At 37.9% G+C, this 24,001-nt stretch overlaps 1 protein-coding gene across 11 annotated transcripts in view; it reads left to right on the top strand.

The window, feature by feature from the left end:
• Window positions 1-24,001, top strand: part of RGS7 (regulator of G protein signaling 7) — a 467,979-nt gene that overhangs the window by 256,807 nt on the left and 187,171 nt on the right. For all 11 annotated transcript variants that reach the window (XM_081485629.1, XM_081485631.1, XM_081485632.1 and 8 more), the window contains one exon: window positions 3,141-3,237. In XM_081485629.1, the coding sequence (XP_081341755.1) occupies window positions 3,141-3,237 (97 nt within the window). The remainder of the gene's footprint in view (window positions 1-3,140; window positions 3,238-24,001) is intronic.

Raw genomic sequence — 24,001 nt, 5'->3', positions numbered from 1 at the left:
TTCCTATCTAGCTTGCTCTTTAGTTTGTATGCTCTTATTTTCTAATCTTATCATGAGAATGCTGGTAATCAAGCATGTTAAAACCTGCTTATTTTAACAATAGACTGAGTGAATGCTTAAATGAGTTTAGAATGATTTTTTATTATATGTGGCCTTTGTGACTGATCTTAGCTTTTAAAAACTAGATTGAATTTATATTTGTTTTGTCGTTTTGTTTGCTCTTTCTATGTCATGATAAAATTCATGCTTAGATCATATCTGAATTAAGATAAAAACAGCTGAATTCATTTTGATCATCACATTTTCAATCTGGATTACAAATCCTGTTTTTACGTGGATTTTTAATTTTTTTCCTCCTGTGGAAATTATGGCTAAAGAAAATGGAAGATTTTAAAATACAACCACACAGTTACTTTTAATTCCCAGACTCATAACCTTGGTCCTTTGAGGTTCAACAGACTGAGAGATGGACCTTAACTCCACACCTAAAACCAGAGGTGATGACTGTCACATGCTGGGGAGCTGAATTGATTAAAGTGAGAGTCAGAGAGGTTTCCATGTCCATCATAGCTGGCCTGGCTGGGTTTAAACTAGTAAGCTGATCATACCAAGGTTTACAGGCTGATATTAGGTAAAGCAAAGCAGCTTATTCGTCATTTCTGAACATTGTGTCAGATGAATGAAGAACAAACAACAAAATAAAAGTCATAAAAGTGGATCTTTTTTCATGGTTCTGTAATTGGATAAAATATAGTTACTACATGTGAAGAATTGAATATGTTGGGGTGTTTGGGGGGTCTGATCTTAGAAAAAAGACTTCCTTTCCTATCTGAATTCAGAACCCATTGAAACTCACGACCAGAGAGTAAAGCAGTTAGAGATCACAGTAGCACCTTGATTGCTGACAAAGCTATTATATTGAAGAGTATTTGTGAACACAGGAGACTTAATCCTAAAACGTAGTACCTAACTGACTATTCACCCACTGGGATGGGCCTCTGTAAATCAGCAGATTTGGATAGGGGCTTCCCTACAGGAAAGAGATGGGCCCTATAGGCCAATTTCTCTTTACCAATTCTTCTACCTAAGTCAGCCCAGTTCCCCAGAGTGGAGTGAATTAGGGAACAGAGAGAGGCAGGAGAATTCAGCTAATGGTGCTCCTTTCACATGGAAAAGGGACATAAGGAGTGGAAAATATACATCTCTAAGTATCAGGGGTGTTTATAGACATCTGAAGTCCAATATTTGTTGTCTGCCCATGTATGGTGCTTTATATGTGCTAGGTTGTTTAGTAAATTACCCCTTTTGCCCCAACTCAATCCTACAAATATTGTGAAAGAGTAATTATAAATATTATTATATACATTTTATACATGAGAAAATGAAGCCTTAGAGAACTTACTTAGCTTGTTCAGAGAATCATAAATGATAATAAGATCTTATATCCATTCTTCCCACATCTCAGTTTCTCATGTTAATAAACCTGAAAATACTTATCCAGGCAAGTAAGATTTCTTCATTGAATATTGTCTGAAGTTGTATTGGTTGATAATTGATTGATAAAACAATTAGACATTGAGGGGAAGAATGGGGGGAAGGGATAGTTAGGGAGTTTGGATGGATATATATATACTGCTATATTTTAAATGGATAACTAAGAAGGACCTACTGCGTAGCACATGAACTCTTCTCAATGTTATGTGGTAGCCTGGATGGGAGGGGAATTTGGGGAAGAATGAATACATGTATATGTATGGCTGAGTCCCTTTGCCATTCACCCTAAACTATCACAATGTTGTTAATCGACTACACTCCAATACAAAATAAAACTTTTTTTTAATGTGCTATTTTGAATAATTTTAGATTCACAGAAGAAGATGCAAAAATAGTACAGAAAGTTCTCTATATGTCCTTTACTCAGTTTCCTCTAATTCCAGCATCTTATATAATTATAGCATAATTTTCAAAAATGAGAAATTGATATTGGTACTACACTATTAATGAAACTACAAACCTTACTCAAATTTTACCATTGTTTTCAATATTGCCTGAAATTTTTTGAAGGCAGCAAGTGTAGTATATTCATTTTCACATCCATAGTGCCTTCTGTAAGTCTGGTCTAGAATCCGGCATCAGTAACTTTGTTGTTTAGTCGCTAAGTCGTCTGTCCATGGAGCTTCCTAGGCAAGAATACTGGAGTGGATTGCCATTTCCTTCTTCAGGGGATCTTCCTGACCCAGAGATCTAACCCGCATTTCCTGTGTCTCCTGCATTGGCACATGGGTTCTTTACCACTAAGCCATTTATAGGATCATAAATGAATAGATTTTGAGATTCATACTCTTCATACAAATATATGTATGTTTGTGTGTATATATGTGCCATAGGTTTAGAAGCATATACAACAGTCTGATGCTCTGATTTGAACGAATGTTATTCAGAACTAAATTTTATATTAGACTTGGTAAAGCAAAGCCCTTTAAAACTGAAAAATTTTCAGAAACAGAAGAGAATGTACTAATCAGATTGAAAGAAAAATACATACCTTGGAAGGTAGTAAATAGGCAAAAGGCTATCATGTGACATTTATTTTATTAATTGTGTATATGTGTGTTCACACATGTACATTTCATATCTCACTTTAGTAAATGCCTGAACAAGAGAAGCAACAGTTGCTGGCAATTAGTTCTGTATTTCTAGGCAGATCACAGGTTGTAGAAGTTAATGTTAAATCAAATCATAGAAACTCTCTTGTTTGAAGAGGAAATCCAAACTGATACTTTTAAGTCTTCTATTTTCTTTTGCACTGAGTTCAAGAGATAGCATTAATGAAGTGTGGATCTTATTATCATAATATTTTCTATCATGTATAATCAAAGAATGTGAAAACAGGAGAGAGGCAATATTCTAAGCACAAAATTATTCTTAAGCTTAGTGGACTCAAAATAGCCACCCTTCTGTTTTCTCAATCATCTTTTAACCAAACTGAAAATATTTATATGATAAAGTGTAGAAAGGCAAAAATATGGCATTATTCTTAGCTAAGCAAAACAGACATATGAAATTCTTATGAGAACTATTTTTTTTCTCAAAAAGTTCAACTTTTAAAATGTTTTAATCATTTTATTATTGCTATTTAGATGGAAGATGTCATAGCACGCATGCAAGATGAAAAAAATGGAATTCCTATTCGTACTGTCAAAAGTTTCCTCTCCAAGATACCTAGTGTCTTCTCTGGTAAGTCTGCATTCAGTGTAACACTATTTCCTCCAGCACTGTTCACAAAACTATTTAAAATCTGTTCTAGCCATTTACTTATTGAAGCTCTCTCTAACTCATTATTCAATAATTATTTATAAAAACTCATGACATGATCAACATTATGTTGGATACTTGACAGTATAACAAGTCAAAACTGCAAAAAAAAATCGTAATCTTACCAAAATTTAATTGCAAAAATGTAATAAATAAATGTGAAATAATAGAAAATGATATTAAAATAAAGATGTATGAAGCGGTATGATGTAGATTATATACAGAAGTTAAGAGGGTGACTGAAATCAATGAAGAGTCAAGAAAGGGTTCCTGAAGAGTAGTGATAAGCTGAGCTTGAAAAATGAAGAATTTTATCAGGATTAAGCCCACTACTGCAACCAGCTCTGCATGTAGAACTTGGAGGGACCAGACTGCTGGAACAGCTAGAGTTTGGTCAAATAATGAGGGTCTTCGAAAGCCAACCAAAGAGTTTGATTCTGATACAGTGGGAAATATGGAGACATGTACAGTGTTTGCCGAGAATGTTATGATGAAAGTGCTTAGAAATATGTGCTCTGGCTCCAGGAGACAGTGAATGGCCAAGCTCAGGGGACTCGGGTGTGTTCTGGCCTTGGCTTGCACAGCTTAGAGGAGAGAACAAAATCAGAAAGACCAAAGAAAGCCTTAGCGGTAACTAAGCATAGTAAGGAGGCTGGTGCTGAGCATGTGGAGGGGAGGGTGCTTGATGAGAGTCATCAGCAAGAGTTGTACGATGCTTCCTTGTGAACAAGGATCAAAAGAAGACCAGTGATCAGGAAGAATTCAGCCTTGGGACTATGCTAATAATTAGGACTAGAACACAAGTAGGCAGGCCCAGATGTTGGTGTTTAATAACTGCATTGCTCTCAGATGAAAGAGAGAGAGCAATGGGGCAGATGAAGGCTGAAATAGAATGATATTTTGCTCTAATGAAATGTATTCTCTTTTTTTCTGTTACTGTCTTTTAAGCGCACTGTGTTCTAGTTTCTTGTTCTTCCTTGGTGATGCCTTGTATTTTCCCACATCTGGGACTTCCTTCATCACTTGCCCACTTCCAGACTTCCAGGTCATTCTGACCATTAAATACTGTCCATTCTTCAATGGTTATCTCAGAATGCTCTTTGGAGAAAACCATTCTGAACTTTTTTCTCTGTTCTCTCAAAACATTTGTTGTTATTGTTTTGCCTCTATTAATATACCTCACCTTGGCTTACAGTTATTTTCTGTATGTCCTATGCGTGCGTGCGTGCGTGCTAAGTCACTTCAGTCATGTCCAACTCTTTGTGACCTTGTGGACTGTAGCCTGCCAAGCTCCTCTGTCCATGGAATTCGCCAGACAAGAGTACTGGAGTGGGTTGCCATGCCCTCCTTTAATATGTCCTGTATCCTCAAATAAATATTAAACTCCTTGCCATCAGTAACTCAGAGAGTTAGCTTTACCTTTAAACACAAAATGTGAAAACTACTTGTTATTTTGTCAACCACTGAAAAAGAGAACGTATCTCCTTAAAATGCTTCAATACAGGGGCTGTAAACTGAAATGCATTCAGAATCCAGGCACATAAGTTCACTAAGTTTCCCATCTGAACTGGAATTGTGGTCAATTCAATAGTGCATAGCCAGCTTCCCTGGTGGCTCAGTGGTAAAGAATTCACCTGCCAATACAGAAAACATGGGCTTGATCCTTGATCCAAGAAGATTCCACGTGCTGTGGAACAACTAAGCCCCTGTACCACAACTATTGAGCCTATGATCTAGAGCTTAGGAGCTTCAACTACTGAAGCCAATGTATCCTAGAGCCCATGCTTTACCACAAGAGACTACAAATAGAGAACAGTGAGAAGCCTGAGCACCACAACTAGAGAGTAGCCCCCACTTGCCACAACTAGGGAAAAGCACACGTAGTAACAAAGACCCACCACAACCAACAATAAATAAAAATAAATACAACTTATTTAAAAAATAGTGTGTAGCCCATCCAAAGGCCTTTATTTCGGTGCAGGAATTTTTATGACAGTATACATGTGCAAAAATGGCTGAATGTAAAAGGATTGCCCATCAGTTTAAGCTGATCTTCAGGTTCGAGTTATCTGCTATAATGGCAAATTTAAAATTTTAGTTGTTCTTCAAGTAACAATACCTCATACAATTCCAGTGTAATATCATATTAGAATTCTAGATTGACAATATTAAATCTTTAATTAAAAAGGAAGAATGAAATTGAGCCATGAAGTGCCTGATATTGTTTTAAGATTCATTAATATACACCAACAATGTTCGTTGTGAAATAAAGAGAATATTCAATGACATTGTTCATATTACTATAATTTGTTTCTTATTATCATTCTGTTTCCTAGAAGCATTTAGGATCTTTTTACTTCACAGGTTCAACTAGAAGCTTTGCTGTAGATTTAATTTGTATGTCTAGTATTTTACCAACCTCTTTGTGTTGATATCCCCAAATCATAATGGTCTGAATCCTCTCTACTTAATTAGCAGCTTTTGGTCATTTTTAGTAATTTTCCTCTTCTTCCATTTCTTATGGTGATTTGGAATTAATTCCTGTGTTCTTTTGTGGCCTGACTTGCTACCCACTGCTTGCTTTCCTGCCTTGTTTTGCTTCTCCTTCTCTTTTTCATCTTTTACTGCAGAGTTGCTAATGAAACAAGGAATCTACTAACTTTAGGCCCTTATGTCAATCAGAAACCAACTGTGATGAGTGATGTAATGTATGAGAGAAGGGTAGTGTGATTGTTGAGGGAAGGAGTCTATTTTGTATGGACTGTTCCACAAGGGAAAAACTGTCTCAAATATTGTTAACCTATTTCCTTCAGTTTACCCATTTATGCTCCCTAAAGCCTTGATGAACAAAGCAGGGTCCATGAAACAGTAGTATCAGCATCACATGGGAATTTATTAGAGATACAGCATCTGGGCCCTCTCCAGACCTACTGAATCAGAACAAGAATTTTAACTAAAGTGTAAGAGCTATATCTAGTAGTCATGTATGGATGTGAGAGTTGGACTATAAAGAAAGCTGAGTGCCGAAGAATTGTTGCTTTGAAACTGTGGTGTTGAAGGAGACTCTTGAGAGTCCTTTGGACTGCAAGGAGGTCCAACCAGTCCATCCTAAAGGAAATCAGTCCTGAATATTCATTGGAAGGACTGATACTGAAGCTGAAACTCCAATACTTTGGTAAAGAACTGACTCACTGGAAAAGATCCTGATGCTGGGAAAGATTGAAGGTGAGAGGAGAAAGGGACAACAGAGGATGAGATGGTTGGATGGCGTCACCAACTCAATGGGCATGAGTTTGAATAAACTCTGGGAGTTGGTGATGGACAGGGAGGCCTGGCATGGTGAGTCTATGGGGTCGCAAAGAGTTGGACATGACTGAGCGACTGAAATGAACTGAACTGAAGAGGTACTGCCACACTGGGTTCCAGGCCAGCACTTGTATTTTACTAGGTGCAGTGGCCAACCTGTTTGTGCAGAGCTTTCTATTTCCCTTTGAGGGCCCTGCTTATTTTTTCTGGAATCTGTCCTCAGTCAAGCCCACCCCTGTTTGCCAATTGGTTCTTTGTTTTTTTGGTCTTGTTTTGATTTATTTCTCTTGCAGGAGGGATTCCAAAGAAAATCTAGTCCTTGTATTTCGTTTACTCCAAGCCAGGAGCCTCCTCAACCTCTGAGATTGAGGGATGTTAACAGTTAGGTGGAGTTACCCGACTCTACCAGGCAGCACCCATGCATAATAATATGTCATGGTGACCGATAATGCTCACATCTGCCTCAGGTGAAAACAGGTGTATTTTGAACACGATGATGCAATTTCATTTTCTCACAGCATCTGAGAGCCAAACTCAGAATCATGGCTGTTATACAGATGGACTTTGGAGATTTTTTGTTTGTTTTTCCCTTCCTCTTGATAAATGCTTTCCTCCAGCTAAACACCCAAGACTTCTCTATTTTGGTTTTGGAGTTGTTAATTTTAGCCTCCTGGTTTCCATGGTCCCAACATCAGAAGAAAAATATTTGGATGAACACTCCACACTGATCTCTTGAACTATGGGACAGATGTCTTTGGGTAGGACAGTGTCCCATCACAGCATTGTTTTTTCTCCAGAATTGCCTTCTCAATTTCTTAAGGTAAGTTAGGTAGTTCCATTGGTGTTACACGACTGGACCTCCTCAATTTCAAGGGGTGAAATCAATGGTGGACCTTTGAATGTTCTCATATGCTGGACATTCAGTGTTTCACTTATTCCAGATCATGGTAAAATAAGCCTTTACCCACTGGATGAGTTTAATTTTCTTCAATGGATTGACTGGGAAATTACTGCATTTCCAGATAAGTCATAGCAGGAAATGGTGTAGGTTTTCATTAAACTTGAATTGGGCCATCCTTGTGAAACAGCCCACTGAGATCAAATAATTCTGTAGGATTTCCTGTTGAGAGTGAAAAGTGAAAGCATTAGTTGCTCAGTCGTGTCTGATTCTTTGCGACCCCATGGATTATAACCCACCAGGCTCCTCCGTGGAATTCTTCAGGCAAGAATACTGGAGTGGGTTGCCATCCCCTTCTCCAGGGGATCTTCCTGACCCAGGGGTCAAATCTAGGTCTCCTGCATCGCAGGCAGATTCTTTACTATCTGAGCCTGTTGGTGAAGTGAAGTGAAAGTCGCTCAGTCATGTCCAACTCTTTTGACCCCATAGACTATACAGTCCATGGAATTCTCCAGGCCAGAACACTGAAGTAGGTAGCCTTTCCCTTCTCCAGGGTATTTTCCCAACCCAGGGATCGAACCCAGGTCTCCTGCATTGTAGACGGATTCTTTACCAGCTGAGCTACGAGGGAAGCCCAAGAAGACTGGAGTGGGTAGCCTACCCCTTCTCCAGTGGATCTTGCTGACCCAGGAATTGAACCGGGGTCTCCTGCACTGCAGGTGGCTTCTTTATCAGCTGAGCTACCAGGGAAGCACCTGTTGGTAGCTAACAAATGAAAACACCCTTACTAAATTAGATTATTTAATGAGTTTGAAGACTGAATTTACTGAACTTGTTCTCAGAGACCAAAAAGGCTGGTGCCTATTCCAAATCAGCAAGGACTGTATGTAGGGAAGAAAGTGGTCAGAAATAAATTAGGAGTTCTAAGACAACCATTTCTGCATTTCATATATTTCTGTGTTTTGTCTTAATAGCTTGAGGAAGTTCTCCATCATGAGCCCATTGATACTTAAGGAGTTGCATCTTTTTGTTGCTCTTCTTTTACAACTTCATTCCATTCTTCATCTGAGTTTGTCACTCTTTTTTTTTTAACTGGTGTATTCAGTATTCTTTTCTGGGAAATCTCAAGGACAGAGAAGCCTGAAAGGCTGTAGTTCATGGGGTCACAAAAGAGTCAGACACAACTGCATACATGCACACTGTTGCTTTACAATGTTGCATTGGTTTCTGCTATACAAAGAAGTGCATCAGCTATATGTATACATGTATCCCCTCCTTCACCCCTACCCATCTAAGTCATCACAGAAGCCCAAGCTGAGCTCCCTGCACTATACAGCAGATTTCCACTAGATATCTGTTTTACATGTGGTAGTGTGTATATGTTAATTCCAATTTCCCAATTCATCCCACCACCATGCCCATCATGTCCACAAATCTGTTCTCTACATCTGCATCTCTATTCTTGCCCTGCAAAGAGATTCATCTGTACCATTTTTCTAGATTCCACATATATGCGTTAATACATGATATTTGTTTTTCTCTTTCTGACTTACTTCCCTCTGTATATCAGACTCTAGGTCCATCCACATTTCTAAAATTGACCCAATTTTCCTTTTTTATGGCTGAATAATATTCCATTGCATATATGTATGACATCTTCTTTATCTATTCATCTGTCAATGGACATTTAGGTTGCTTCAATGTCCTGACTGTTGTAAACAGTGTTGAAATCATTGGAGTGCATGTATCTTTTTGAGTTACAGTCTTCTCAGGGTATATGATCACTTTTAACATTCAGATGAAAAAATTTAAAGTTATAGAGATCTCCTGTACAGCATAGTGCCTAAAGTTAACAATACTGTATTTCATATTTTCCCTGGAGAAGGGAATGGCAACCCACTCCAGTATCCTTGCCTGGAAAATCCTATGGGCAGAAGAGCCTGGTGGGCTACAGTCCATGGGGTTGCAAAGAGTTGGACATGACTGAGTGACTTAGCAGGCTTGCATTGCATATTTTAAAACTTGCTAAAATGGTAGCTCTTATGTTAAATATTCTTACACAACACTAATTAAGACAGGAGGAAATTTTAAGGGGTGATGGATATGTTTATGACATGGATAGTGGTGATGATTTCACCTTTTTATACTTACCTCCAAATCCATCAAGTTGAATATATTAAATATGTATAGGTTTTTATGTTAATCAAGCCTCAATAAAGTAGTTATAAAAAAGTTGTACCCTTTGACTATCATGTTCCCACTTCCCCGTCTACCAGTCCTTGGCAACCACTATTCTACTGTCTGCTTTTGTAGAGTTTGAGTGTTTTATATTTCTCATTATATGGTGTCATACAGTATTTGTCCTTCTGTGTCTGGCTTATTTCACTTAGCATAATGTCCTACAGATTCACCCATGTTGTCAAAAAGGCAGGATTTCCTTCTATTTTTAAGGCTGAATAGTATTCTATGAGCCAAAAGTTTTAGGCTCAAAAAAGCACCTTTAATTCTCTAGAATACATGCAGTCCATTTTTTCCCCTCTCTGTTCTATTCTTACTCTCAGCAAGTTTGATAACAAAGAAAGCTACTCCAGTTACATAGAAGGAGGAACTATTATATTTTGTATTACTAGATAAGGAATCATTATTCATATTTCATTATTATTTTGGCCCTACAATAAAGTATACAGTTCTCTGTGATCTGTTGTGGTTTTCAGGCATATATATAAAACTGAGTAGTATGTATGAGCTTAAAAATTAAGTTGCTTTTAAATGAAATAATTTGAATGTGTCTCGCCTCTTATATTTTCTTCTTCCAAGGGTTGTAAGTTGTATGAATATTTATTAGTTTTCATGGAGAAAGGATCTGTGTAGCCTTAAAGTTATATTGTGGGTAGGTGCATGGGTAAGAAGAAAAAGGAGAAAGCTTGATGATATGAACTGGCTGAATGCAAGTTTAGTTAGTATATATTTTACACCTAGAAGTTTTTGAGAAAGCTTTCAAGGTGCCTTATGGCTTAAACCTGACTGCATCTGGAGTCAACTTAAAGACAATAAAAATAAATAATATGGAATATTTTTCAGTAAAGACTGTCTAGGTAATTCTAAGATACTTCTAAGAGTCTAAGATACTCTTTTCTGAAACTTACATCTTACTGTGAAATATTTTTCATCTATCATTGGAATGGCTAGCAGGGTTCTGCAGAAACTCGGAGAGAAATAGATTGCTTTTCAAAACAGTTGTAAAATATTTTGGCATGAATCATGCATATAATATTTTGCTTTTATAAATAAGCTAAATATGAACCAGAAAAAAAAATGGCATACTTGGGTTTTATCCTTATTTTTTTATGTTGATTGTTACTGGGAAATTCAATATTTCTGTGTGTGGTACACAGGAAATGAGCAGTAAGTGGAAAATTATTGTAGTTAATACCAATAATATTATTACTTTTATTACCACTTTCAGAAGCCTGAATTAGGCCCAGATTAGACATTCTCTGTCCTCCTAGATAGTTCATGTGTTGTAAGACCATGAGTAATTACCTATGTTGGAGACTCTGTAGCATGTAGCACAAGGTTTTTTAGTACGTCCTCAAAAGTATTTTTTGAATGCCTTCATTAATTAGTGATGATTCCCCACATTCTCAAGGTGTAGCTTATAGATTTTAACACTGTTTAATGTATTCTATCTTTTATTTCTCACAAGTAACTAAGCATATGAAATTGAAATCTTCTAGGAAGATGAATGCATGTTGATTGCTCTTTCATATAGTATCATTGGAACTTAAGATCATTACATATAAATATTAATTTTTCCTTAAATAAATCACATTTTGGCTTTCTTAGCTAATTTTTTCATTACCATCATGTCAATACCCAGCTAATTGTGCCATCTGTACTCTTAGTGAAACAACAGTGTAGTGAAAGTCAGAGGCAACCTTCCACATTTGTTTAGGGAGATTTAACTGATGCGAATATGTTAAATTTTCATTCTGTAGTTACCTACTCTGTGAAAATTTTCACAAATGTTGACCTTTCTTTAAAGCAACAGACCTGAAAACCTTAATTTTGTTCATTGGTGAGGTATTTTCTAAAATCCTAGAAATGATAGATTGCTAAAGAAAGGCCTGTCAATGTGGAGCTTTACTTCTTTTAATTAATGCATTAGCATTGCTTTCTTTTGGGAGGAGATCAAAATTGACTATAGAGATAGACACTTAGTTGGGATGACACTAAAGCCTTAATTATCTCCAGGAATGAATAAATCTTGATGGCTGAATTGCTGGTCTGGATGTGTTTTCTGAAATGATGAATCAGTGCACGATGATTGAGGTACACCATTTTGCTCTGCCTTTATATCCTGATGATGCCATCTAGGTTTCTCTTCATTTCTGTCTCTCAACATACTTTGAAGAGCTTCTGTTTTTCACATCCTAGAAACTCTAGGATAGAGAATTATCCTCTCCTTATCCCCATCCTGCCCTATCTGCACCCCCAAGTCAGCCTGTATTAATCATTCCTTTCTTTGGGTTTTTCTAGCACTGTGTCCTTTTTTAAAGATTGACTGATTTTTTAATTGAGTGATAATTGCTTTACAGAATTTTGTTGTTTTCTTTCAAACCTCAACATGAATCAGCCATAGGTATACATATGTCCCTTCCCTCTTGAACCTGCCTCCCATCTCCCTCCCCATCCCACTCCTCTAGGTTGATACAGAGCCCCTGTTTGAGTTCCCAACAACATACATCAAATTCCCGTTGGGTATCTATTTTACATATGGGAAGGTAAGTTTCCATGTTTCTGTCTCCATACATCTCACCCTCTCCTCCTCTCTCCCCGTGTCCATAAGTCTGTTCTCTATGTCTGCTTTTGCATTGCTGCTCTGCAAATAAATTCTTTGGTACCATCTTTCTAGATTCCATGTGTATGCACTGCTGCTGCTGCTGCTGCTGCTAAGTCACTTCGGTCGTGTCCGACTCTGTGCGACCCCATAGACGGCAGCCCACCAGGCTCCCCCATCCCTGGGATTCTCCAGGCAAGAACACTGGAGTGGGTTGCCATTTCCTTCTCCAGTGCATGAAAGTGAAAAGTGAAAGTGAAGTCGCTCATTCGTGTCCGACTCTTCAAGACCCCATGGACTGCAGCCCACCAGGCTCCTCCGTCCATGGGGTTTTCCAGGCAAGAGTACTGGAGTGGGGTGCCATTGCCTTTTCCAATGTATGCACTAGTATACGGTATTTATCTTTCTCTTTCTGACTTACTTCACTCTGTATAATAGGCTCTAGGTTCATCCACCTCATTAGAACTGACTGGCTCAGATACTTTGCTTTTTTATGGCTGAACAATATTCCTTTGTATATATGTACCACAACTTCTTTATCCATTCATCTGTCAATGGACATCTAGGTTGCTTCCATGTTCTGGCTATTGTAAATAGTGCTGCAGTGAACACTGGGGTACATGTGTCTTTTTTCAATTTTGTTTTCCTCAGGGTATATGCCTAGGAGTGGGATTGCTGGGTCATATGGTGGTTTTCTTCCTAGTTTTTTAAGGAATCTCCATACCATATTCCATAGTGGCGCTATTGATTTACATTCCCACCAACAGTGCAGGAGAGTTCCGTTTTCTCCACCACCATCTCCAGCATTTATTGTTTGTGGACTTTTTGATGATGGCCATTCTGACCAGTGTAGCACTGTGTTCTTCTTCATGGAATTTATTTTATCTCACATTTTGTCCTCAATGAGCATGTGCTGTGATTCTTACTCATGGCTGTAAGCACCTGGAGAACAAGAATAACTTCTCATTTCAATTTGTATCTTCTGTACATCTAGTGTCTGGCACATGGTAGATACTCAGCAAGTGTAATGACTTCTCACAGGACAGCTGATATCCCAGGCATTGGGGTACATACACAATAAATTTCACTTTTTGATTCAGTGGCGGTGGAAAGAGCACTCAGGATAATTATTTGCTGTGTTGGCATCCAGCGCTGTGTGATCCTTTTATTTCAGTAGAGAACACTATAAAGCTGACAACTCTGCATTGCTGTCATCTACTAGCTTAGATGGGTTTCAGGATGGAGACTCGGGGTAGATTCCAGAGCCCAAAGCACCCTCGATTTAAATTTTATTATTTGGTTTAAAGTGAATGTTTAGAATGTCAGACATTCCCATATTAAATGTAAATATTCTTCAACATCTGCCTAGAATAGTGGAAAGAGTATATATGTTTTGGTATATATTCTCTTGTGTATATTCTTTTTTATATATATCTGGAGACCTAGATTTCAGTCCTATTTTTCATGTTGCAAAGGAGAACATTATGTGTTAAGTGATAGCTCTATCTCCAGTGCATTTAAGAATATGAATGTTTTGGTCATAACTGCTATATAGGAACTACTGGCACTCACAATATGCTTGATATTCAGTAAATGTTTACTTTTTAGATGTATTCTTTTATATATCATTGTCCTTACAAAAATAAGTAAAAGAAACTTCAGAGAAACTAAATAACTTGTCCAAGGTAATGCTGTTAATAAGGTCCTAGGTATTTTCATCATAAACACCTTTGCTGCAAATAGTTTCATAGCAAGCTAATTGGCTATAAAGGCATTTGGCTATAAAAGAAAAAAAAATAACTGATTAACAGTTTTGTTTGGATTGCAGTAGAAAATGATAAACCATCAGTTTTTGCAAATCCTTTGGTGATCCCTCCCACATGTCAGAATCGGAAGTTCTCCAAGTTAAGCAAATTTTATAAGGGGTGGCTAGAGATTCCCAACAGTTTTTGAGAGCACTAAGGATCAATTCTTTACCTAATTTAGTTACCATGGCTTGTTCTCTCTTGCTGTCTTTCCCAAAGTTATGACATAATATTAGAAATTGTAAGCAAAAGAAAAATCAAATCAAGCTCCTCCTATCCTCCCGCTGCCCCACCCCCTGCCCCCGGAATTGGTTACATGATTCCTGATGCATGTAAGTTTCTTGAAAACGTTGAAAACTTTAACAGAATATGGTTAGATTAGGTCACCAAAGGATTTGCAAGAACTGATATGTTACTATTTTCTAGTGTGATGTAACTGTCAACCATTTTATCTTTTACAGCAAAATGGCCTCATAACCAGCTAGTTGTATGAGAAACTGCTTGCAGGGAAGTTATTCGTAGGAAAATAGCGGACATGTGTTAGGTAAACTATAGAGCTGATGTTAACCTAGTGTGTGTGGGTACATATGTATACAAATTATGATAATACATATCATTATATAGATAGTACATATCATTGTATATGATAATACATATTATGTATATTATGTATATAAAACATTTATGTATAAGTAAGACATTTATGAAACATATATATATATAATGTCTCATACTCTGAGCCCGTAAAATAACTTGAATGCTTCCTGTTTCACTCTGCATTCAGCTTGGAAATGCCTCTTTTTCTTTTACAAAAAAAAAAAAAAATCATTCCGTTAAGAGACCTATGTCAGGGTAAGGTAACATGGGTAGTAATCAAAAACATTTTTGGTTTTTTGAGACTTGATTACTTTACAAACATCCATGCATTCACCATAGTATTTGGGTGTCTTATCCAATGAAAAAGTGCCATGTTTATTTGGGAGATATGCACTGTAGATGGTGACTGTAACCATGAAATAAAAGATACCTGCTCCGAAGGAAAGCTATGACAAAACTAGACAATGTTTTAAACAGCAGAGACATCACCTTGCCAATAAAGATCCGTGTAGTCACAGTTAAGGTTTTTCCAGTAGTCATGTACGGGTGTGAGAGTTGGATCATAAAGAAGGCTGAGTGTTGAAGAAAGGATGCTTTTGATTTGTGGTGCTAGAGAAGATTCTTGAGAGACCCTTGGACTGCCAGGAGATCAAACCAGTCAATTCTAAAGGAAACCAACCCTGAATATTCATTGGAAGGACTGTTGCTGAAGCTCCAATACTTTGGCCACCGGATGCGAGGAGCCGACTCATTCTAAAAGACCCTGATGTTGGGAAAGACTGAAAGCAAAAGGAGAAGGGGGAGACAGAGGATGAGATGGTTAGCATCACCAACTCAATGGACATGCATTTAGAGCAAACTCCAGGAGACAGTGGAGAACAGAGGAGCCTGGTGTTCTGCAGTTCATGGGTTTGCAAAGAATTGGACATGACTTAGTGACTAAACAACAACAGTAGTCAGTGAAGGAGAAGAAAACACTTGCTGAGAACAGTATAGTGGAAAGAAATAGAACAAAACAGAGCAAAAACAAATAGAACAATAGCTGGAGGGTTAAAGAAGGGACCATGCTTATATAAATTTCCCTGGGGACCTAACACTGGAACAAACACACTGGCCCCCTTTCCCTTCCTTCCTTTCCACTGACTCTGAACAGCAGACACAGGAACATACCATGAATATTTCCAGAACTGGGGCACACCCAGAATTCCATAGTTCTATGCCCATCACTTTTATCCAAATACCCAGACTGTCACGTTACATAATTTTTGCATTTGTTCTTATTATTGGTCACCACAGAACAGTCTTGTGTCCCAGTTAGCCATTTTGTCTCTTTCATTTATTTTTGGGATCAGATTTCTACTAACTTGTGTAATTTGCATAACCGCTCAGATCTTTTTCCAGGGAAACAGTTATACTTTTCATATAGATGTAAGTTTTTTGTCCTAACTCCACTTTGTCACATTTTGTTACAAAGAGATGTTTCAGGTAGTTGTTTATTTTTAAAATTTCTTCTTTGAAATGATTTCTTGTGGAAATCATGTACAAAATTACTTATCCCTTTTACTATATGCAGAACTTTATTGAGAAAGGAGAAAGCTGACTGAAGAGCATTTGTTTGGACAAGGGAGAGTCAGAAAAGTTATGAGATTGGACTTTTTGTTTTGTCTTTAGCCCATGATGTGGAATTAATTTAGAGTGTCATTTCTCCAGTGTGACCTGAAGATTTGGGAAATTATTTACACAAGATCAAATTTTCCATGAGAGCAAAATGACAATTTTGGAAGCTATACCCTTTCTTTTGCAGCACTGGAGTTCTTCACTGAGTAAAAATTTCCCCACTGTTTATTGCAGAGTGCTGCATTGTCCGTGTCTGTGGGGGTGAAAGGTGGAGGGAAGGTATCATGAGGGCTGGGGAGGGGAAGGCTCATCACTAAAAGGGCAAGGGATATGGAGGCAAATGAAGAACATTCTGTTAATAGAAGAGGCTCAGTCTGAGAAACATGACACTTGAATCAAGTAGCGTCATCTTTTCCCCTCATCATGATAGATATGGATCCCTCCTGTGGGGTCCTCCAAGTAGACTGTGCTATGCTCAGTATAACAAGAGGATGGCTCTGAGTGTTAATCCATTGCAAGTTGAAACGGAAAACTGCAGATTTCAAATGGTTTGGGAACAGAGTTTGGTGGTGGATGAATTATTCTAAGAGTCAGTCTAGAAGACACCATCCCTGGAGTTACACTGATGATTTAAAATGTTTGGAAAGCAAAGCTTGATATAAACTTGATGTGAGAAATCACTGGCCACTTGGTCATTCTCACCCCACAAGTAGTGGTATCTTAAGGTGACAAACTAATTTGGTACTTCAATTTAGGACAGTTTTCAGTGCCCATATGTCTTTATTAGATTATATGCTTTTTAGTGATCTTTCTTACTCAGAACAAATTTCATGTTAGAAATCTTTCAGGGCCCATCTGTGGAAGGTACTGAGATGATAGAGGACTGGATTGCCTGTGGAAGACCTGCGTTCTCTCTTTGTCTCCCTTATCAGACATTTTAATAAAGGGTTAATGAAGCCTAGGTATGAAATATTTGGTTTTCAAAGCTTTTTGCTACCTGACCTCTTTGTTAGACTAAGCCTTAGAGGACCCAAACAGGAAGTTAAAAATAGAGTTAACATTTTCTTTAAAAATTTAAGGATCTTCCTCTTTTGGGTGAGAGCAAGGAGGTTTCTTTTAATATTTGACTCCCCCCTCCCTTCTCTTTTTGGCAGCCATCAGATGTACAGATCTCACTGAAGTCATTCCAGGATGAAAGCATTTATGATCAAATACCAGAAACTAAAAATAATTATCCTACCCTTTCTCTGCTGCTGCTGCTAAGTCGCTTCAGTCGTGTCCGACTCTGTGCGACCCCATAGACGGCAGCCCACCAGGCTCCGCCGTCCCTGGGATTCTCCAGGCAAGAATACTGGAGTGGGTTGCCATTTCCTTCTCCAGTGCATGAAAGGGAAAAGTGAAAGTGAAGTCGCTCAGTCGTGTCCGACTCTTAGCGACCCCATGGACTGCAGCCTACCAGGCTCCTCCATCCATGGGATTTTCCAGGCAAGAGTACTGGAGTGGGGTGCCATTGCCTTCTCCGACCCTTTCTCTAGATGTTATTGAATATTTCTCTTAACTATTCTTCTAGTCAAGTGGCCTTTTAACAAGAGATGGATTTTTATGGTTGTGGGAGGTGAATGTGGTACAAGATTAGTAAATAATTCAAAGTAACTGCACTTAAAACCACCCTTCAGTGCCAAGCAATCTGGCTTGTTTCACAATTCAAATAGTTTTGGAAAATGGTGATGCAGCCCAAACTCCAAGGCAATATTAGATTACACCAGTAAGTAACTGTTGTGTTTGATGATGTCTCAGCCATCCTCCCCTTTCCTGGCACTATCTCCGTGGATTTCCATTGGGCAAAAATCTCACCCTACCCTCAGTCCAAGTGATTTGAGTGGGGCCACCCAGTCTCTGGATCAAAGTGAGGGGATGGAATGTGACTCAGGTTTGGTGAATCTGAAAGTCATGACCAGTAGTTTTGCTGAAACAGTTGGAGAAAGAGACCTTTTCTTTCTGCATGTTGTTAAGTTAGTAGGTATAAACTTAAGGTGAAATTTGTCTGAAAGTGACACCAGTATAGAGAAAAGCAGAGTCATAGAGCAGTGTGAAATTTGGTCTTGACAACAGCTTTTTTTTGGCTACTGTTTTATTTCATCTATTTTATTTTTTTAATTGGAGGATAATTGCTTTACAATGTTGTGCTGGTTTCTGCTGTACAACGTGAACTAGCCATAATTATATATATAAATATATGTGTGTGTGTGTGTGTGTGTGTGTGTGTGTATGTGTGTGTGTATACCTTCTCTCTTGAGCCTCCCTCCCTCTACGCACCCCTCACCACTCTAGATTATCACAGAGCACCAGGCTGGACTCCCTGTGTTATATAGCATCTTCCCATTAGCTATTTTTATTTTTTTTTTGAGCTCCTCCTGGATTCCATGCTGTAATTGAAGCTTTTCAGCTACTGAGCTAATAAATTCCCTCTTTACTTAAGTTAGCTTAACCTGGGCTTCTGGTAATGAGTTCTGAATTATACATTCCTCCTAATTATATTCAGTCCTCATTTTTCCCTAGAAATTCTTTGCATCTGACACTAAACTTGGTTATTTTGATTTTGGGGGAGAGGTGGGGGTGGGTAAAATTTTTCTTTTTAAGTTTCATGTTTTTATTTCTTTGAGCTGCATCATTTTGTCCCTGTTAAAAGTAGAGCAATCTAAGATACAGAGAGTTAAGCTTTGTCTACTTGGATCTCTGAGGTCTGTGGCCTAGACTTGACTTGTCACAGTTGCAGAGATTCAAAGAAAGATCGCATTTGTAAAGGATGTTAAATAGTGCATTAATTTTACAGGATATTGCCCATTAACTTTTAAATTATTTGACTATAATAGAGTTTCTGTGACTTTTTCTTCCTCTTAGGTGCTTAACAGTAGAAAGAAGCATGGTTATGCATACTCTTGTTCCTACTGCAAGTTTTCAGAGTCAACCCTTTCTGAGGAAGTTTCACCACAGTATAAACCACAAGTAGTAAAACTTGTGTTTTATTTACTCTCAGATCATGTGTCAATGGTCATTGCCTCTCTGGAACCAGAGAAGTAGATGGTAAAGAGCCTCTGCAGCCTTTTGCAGAATAGAGGCTCTCCTGCAAGGTAGTCTATGCAGCAGTTCCTCACAGACCACCCGTCTTGCCATGTTCCAGGAAGGAAGGCCGAGAACCTTTTGCATGAACATGGTCAGACTGTAATGGAGCCTTGCCTGCATGATCTGTGTGGGCATATGCAAGGTCCCAGGGCACTCTGGCAAAACTGTCCCCTACATGTGTCATTTCTCAAGGGCTTCTGCTGTTTCTTGCACTGTGATATTTTAATGACAGCTTTAGTTTTAAACTCTACTCAGTTTAACTCATCAGATGTGCTGTGTTTTTATCTGATGTCTTTTAAAATGTGTTTACCACTTAGGTGACTAGATTATGGATCTATTCTGAGAGGTGTCAGAAATATTACCATCTAGTTCTATCCATTTCCTTAATTATTTCAACCTTTACACATTTTGTGTAATTTGAAAGTGATAAAGCATCTTTCAGCAAAAGGAAATGACTAAGGGTCACATTTTTAAAATCAAGATCCTCCTTCCTTCCCCTTTTCTTTCTCCTTTCCATACTTCCATTCCTCTTTCTTTTTGCCTTACTTGGGGTTTGTAGTATAACCTTATGTTTGTCTATGGATGGAGGTGCTTGGAATGGGATTTAATTAACTTTAGAGAGTGAGGAAATGGCAATCCACTCCAGTAATCTTGCCTGGAAAAATTCCATGAACAGAGGAGCCTGGCAGGCTACAGTCCGTGGGGTTGCAAAAAGTCAGGTATGACTGAGCGACTATTACTGACTCACTCAGAGAGTGAGTGAAAGTCAGGATATAGGTCTAGATTTCTTGAGTGGACCTTTGATTGTTAATTGATCTTTGTATGGTGGGATTAATCATGTAAACAAATTAAGGAATGTATAAAAATTTAGCACAGCATACTTTCACATTATTATATTCTTTTTTTTTTTTTTTTTATAAATTTATTTATTTTACTTGGGGGCTAATTACTTTACAATATTGTAATAGTTTTTGCCATACATTGACAAGAATCAGCCATGGGTTTACATGTGTTCCCCTTCCCGAACCCCCCACCCACCTCCCTCCCCCTCCCATCCCTCTGGATCATCCCACTGCCCCGGCCCCGAGCCCTTGTCACATGCATCGAACATGGAATGGTGCTCTGTTTCACATATGACAATACACATGTCTCAATGCCATTCTCCCAGAACGTCCCACCCTCACCTTCTCCCTCAGAGTCCATAAAATTGTTCCATGCATCTGTGTCTCTCATTCTGTCCCGCATATAGGGTTATCGTTACCATCTTTCAGATTCCATATATATGCATTAGTATACTGTATTGTTGTTTTTCTTTCTGGCTTACTTCACTCTGTATAATGGGCTCCAGTTTCATCCATCTCAGTAGAACCGGTTCAAATGTATTTTTTTTAATGGCTGAGTAATATTCCATTGTGTATATGTACCACAGCTTCCTTATCCATTCATCTGCTGATGGACATCTAGGTTGCTTCCATGTCCTGGCTATTGTAAACAGTGCTGCGATGAACATTGGGGTACACGCGTCTCTTTCAATTCTGGTTTCCTCGGTGTATATGCCCAGCAGTGGGATTGCTGGGTCATATGGCAGTTCTATTCCCAGTTTTTTAAGGAATCTCCACACTGTTCTCCATAGTGGCTGTACTAGTTTGCATTCCCACCAACAGTGTAAGAGGGTTCCCTTTTCTCCACACCCTCTCCAGCATTTATTGCTTGTAGACTTTTGGATAGCAGCCATTCTGACTGGTGTGAAATGATACCTCATTGTGGTTTTGATTTGCATTTCTCTAATAATGAGTGATGTTGAGCATCTTTTCATGTGTTTGTTAGCCATCTGTATGTCTTCTTTGGAGAAATGTCTGTTTAGTTCTTTGGCCCATTTTTTGATTGGGTCATTTATTTTTCGGGAATTCAGCTGCAGAAGTTGCTTGTATATTTTTGAGATTAATTGTTTGTCTGTTGCTTCATTTGCTATTATTTTCTCCCATTCTGAAGGCTGTCTTTTCACCTTGTTTATAGTTTCCTTTGTTGTGCAAAAGCTTTTAATTTTAATTAGGTCCCATTTGTTTATTTTTGCTTTTATTTCCAATATTCTGGGAGGTGGGTCATGGAGGATCCTGCTGTGATTTATGTCGGAGAGTGTTTTGCCTATGTTTTCCTCTAGGAGTTTTATTGTTTCTGGTCTTACGTTTAGATCTTTAATCCATTTTGAGTTTATTTTTGTGTACGGTGTTAGGAAGTGTTCTAGTTTCATTCTTTTACAAGTGGTTGACCAGTTTTCCCAGCACCACTTGTTAAAGAGGTTGTCTTTTCTCCATTGTATATTCTTGCCTCCTTTGTCGAAGATAAGGTGTCCATATGTGCGTGGGTTTATCTCTGGGCTTTCTATTTTGTTCCATTGATCTATATTTCTATCTTTGTGCCAGTACCATACTGTCTTGATGACTGTGGCTTTGTAGTAGAGTCTGAAGTCAGGCAGGTTGATTCCTCCAGTTCCATTCTTCTTCCTCAAGATTGCTTTGGCTATTCGAGGTTTCTTATATTTCCATACAAATTGTGAGATGATTTGTTCTAGTTCTGTGAAAAATACCATTGGTAGCTTGATAGGGATTGCATTGAATCTGTAGATTGCTTTGGGTAGAATACTCATTTTCACTATATTAATTCTTCCAATCCATGAACACGGTATATTTCTCCATCTGTTTGTGTCCTCTTTGATTTCTTTCATCAGTGTTTTATAGTTTTCTATATATAAGTCTTTTGTTTCTTTAGGTAGATATATTCCTAAGTATTTTATTCTTTTTGATGCAATGGTGAATGGTATTGTTTCCTTAATTTCTCTTTCTGTTTTCTCATTATTGGAGTATAGGAATGCAAGGGATTTCTGTGTGTTAATTTTATATCCTGCAACTTTACTATATTCATTGATCAACTCTAGTAATTTTCTAGTAGAGTCTTTAGGGTTTTCTATGTAGAGGATCATGTCATCTGCAAACAGTGAGAGTTTTACTTCTTCTTTTCCTATCTGTATTCCTTTTATTTCTTTTTCAGCTCTGATTGCTGTGGCCAAAACTTCCAAAACTATGTTGAATAGTAGTGGTGAAAGTGGGCATCCTTGCCTTGTTCCTGACTTTAGGGGAAATGCTTTCAATTTTTCACCATTGAGGATAATGTTTGCTGTGGGTTTGTCATATATAGCTTTTATTATGTTGAGATATGTTCCTTCTATTCCTGCTTTCTGGAGGGTTTTAATCATAAATGGATGCTGAATTTTGTCAAAGGCTTTTTCTGCATCTATTGAGATAACCATATGGTTTTTTTCTTTCAATTTGTTAATGTGGTGTATTACATTGATTGATTTGCGGATGTTAAAAAAACCTTGCATTCCTGGGATAAAGCCCACTTGGTCATGATGTATGATCTTTTTAATATGATGTTGGATTCTGTTTGCTAGAATTTTATTAAGGATTTTTGCATCTATGTTCATCAGTGATATTGGCCTGTAGTTTTCCTTTTTTGTGACATCTTTGTCTAGTTTTGGAATTAGGGTGATGGTGGCCTCATAGAATGAGTTTGGAAGTTTACCATCTTCTGCAATTTTCTGGAAGAGTTTGAGCAGGATAGGTGTTAGCTCTTCTCTAAATTTTTGGTAGAATTCCGCTGTGAAGCCGTCTGGTCCTGGGCTTTTGTTTGCTGGAAGATTTCTGATTACACTTTCGATTTCCGTGCTTGTGATGGGTCTGTTAAGATCTTCTATTTCTTCCTGGTTCAGTTTTGGAAAGTTATACTTTTCTAAGAATTTGTCCATTTCTTCCAAGTTGTCCATTTTATTGGCATATAGCTGTTGGTAGTAGTCTCTTATGATCCTTTGTATTTCTGTGGAATCTGTTGTGATCTCTCCATTTTCATTTCTAATTTTGTTGATCTGATTCTTCTCCCTTTGTTTCTTGATGAGTCTGGCTAATGGCTTATCAATTTTGTTTATCTTCTCGAAAAACCAGCTTTTAGTTTTGTTGATTTTTGCTATGGTCTCTTTTGTTTCTTTTGCATTTATTTCTGCCCTAATTTTTAAGATTTCTTTCCTTCTACTGACCCTGGGGTTTTTCATTTCTTCCTTCTCTAGTTGCTTTAGGTGTAGAGTTAGTTGATTTATTTGATTTTTTTCTTGTTTCTTGAGGTACGCCTGTATTGCTATGAACCTTCCCCTTAGTATTGCTTTTACAGTGTCCCATAGGTTTTGGGTTGTTGTGTTTTCATTTTCATTCGTTTCTATGCATAATTTTATTTCTTTTTTGATTTCTTCTGTGATTTGTTGGTTATTCAGAAGCGTGTTGTTTAGCCTCCATATGTTGGAACTTTTAATAGTTTTTTTCCTGTAATTGAGGTCTAATCTTACTGCATTGTGATCAGAGAAGATGGCTGGGATGATTTCAATTTTTTTGAATTTACCAAGGCTAGATTTATGGCCCAGGATGTGATCTATCCTGGAGAAAGTTCCATGTG

Source organism: Giraffa tippelskirchi, chromosome 5 (assembly GCF_054371585.1).
Source record: "Giraffa tippelskirchi isolate mGirTip1 chromosome 5, T2T-mGirTip1v1.2.pri, whole genome shotgun sequence".
Taxonomy (NCBI): Eukaryota; Metazoa; Chordata; class Mammalia; order Artiodactyla; family Giraffidae; genus Giraffa; species Giraffa tippelskirchi.
The sequence above is the reverse complement of the archived record's forward strand: the minus strand, read 5'-3'. Positions and strand labels throughout refer to the sequence as shown.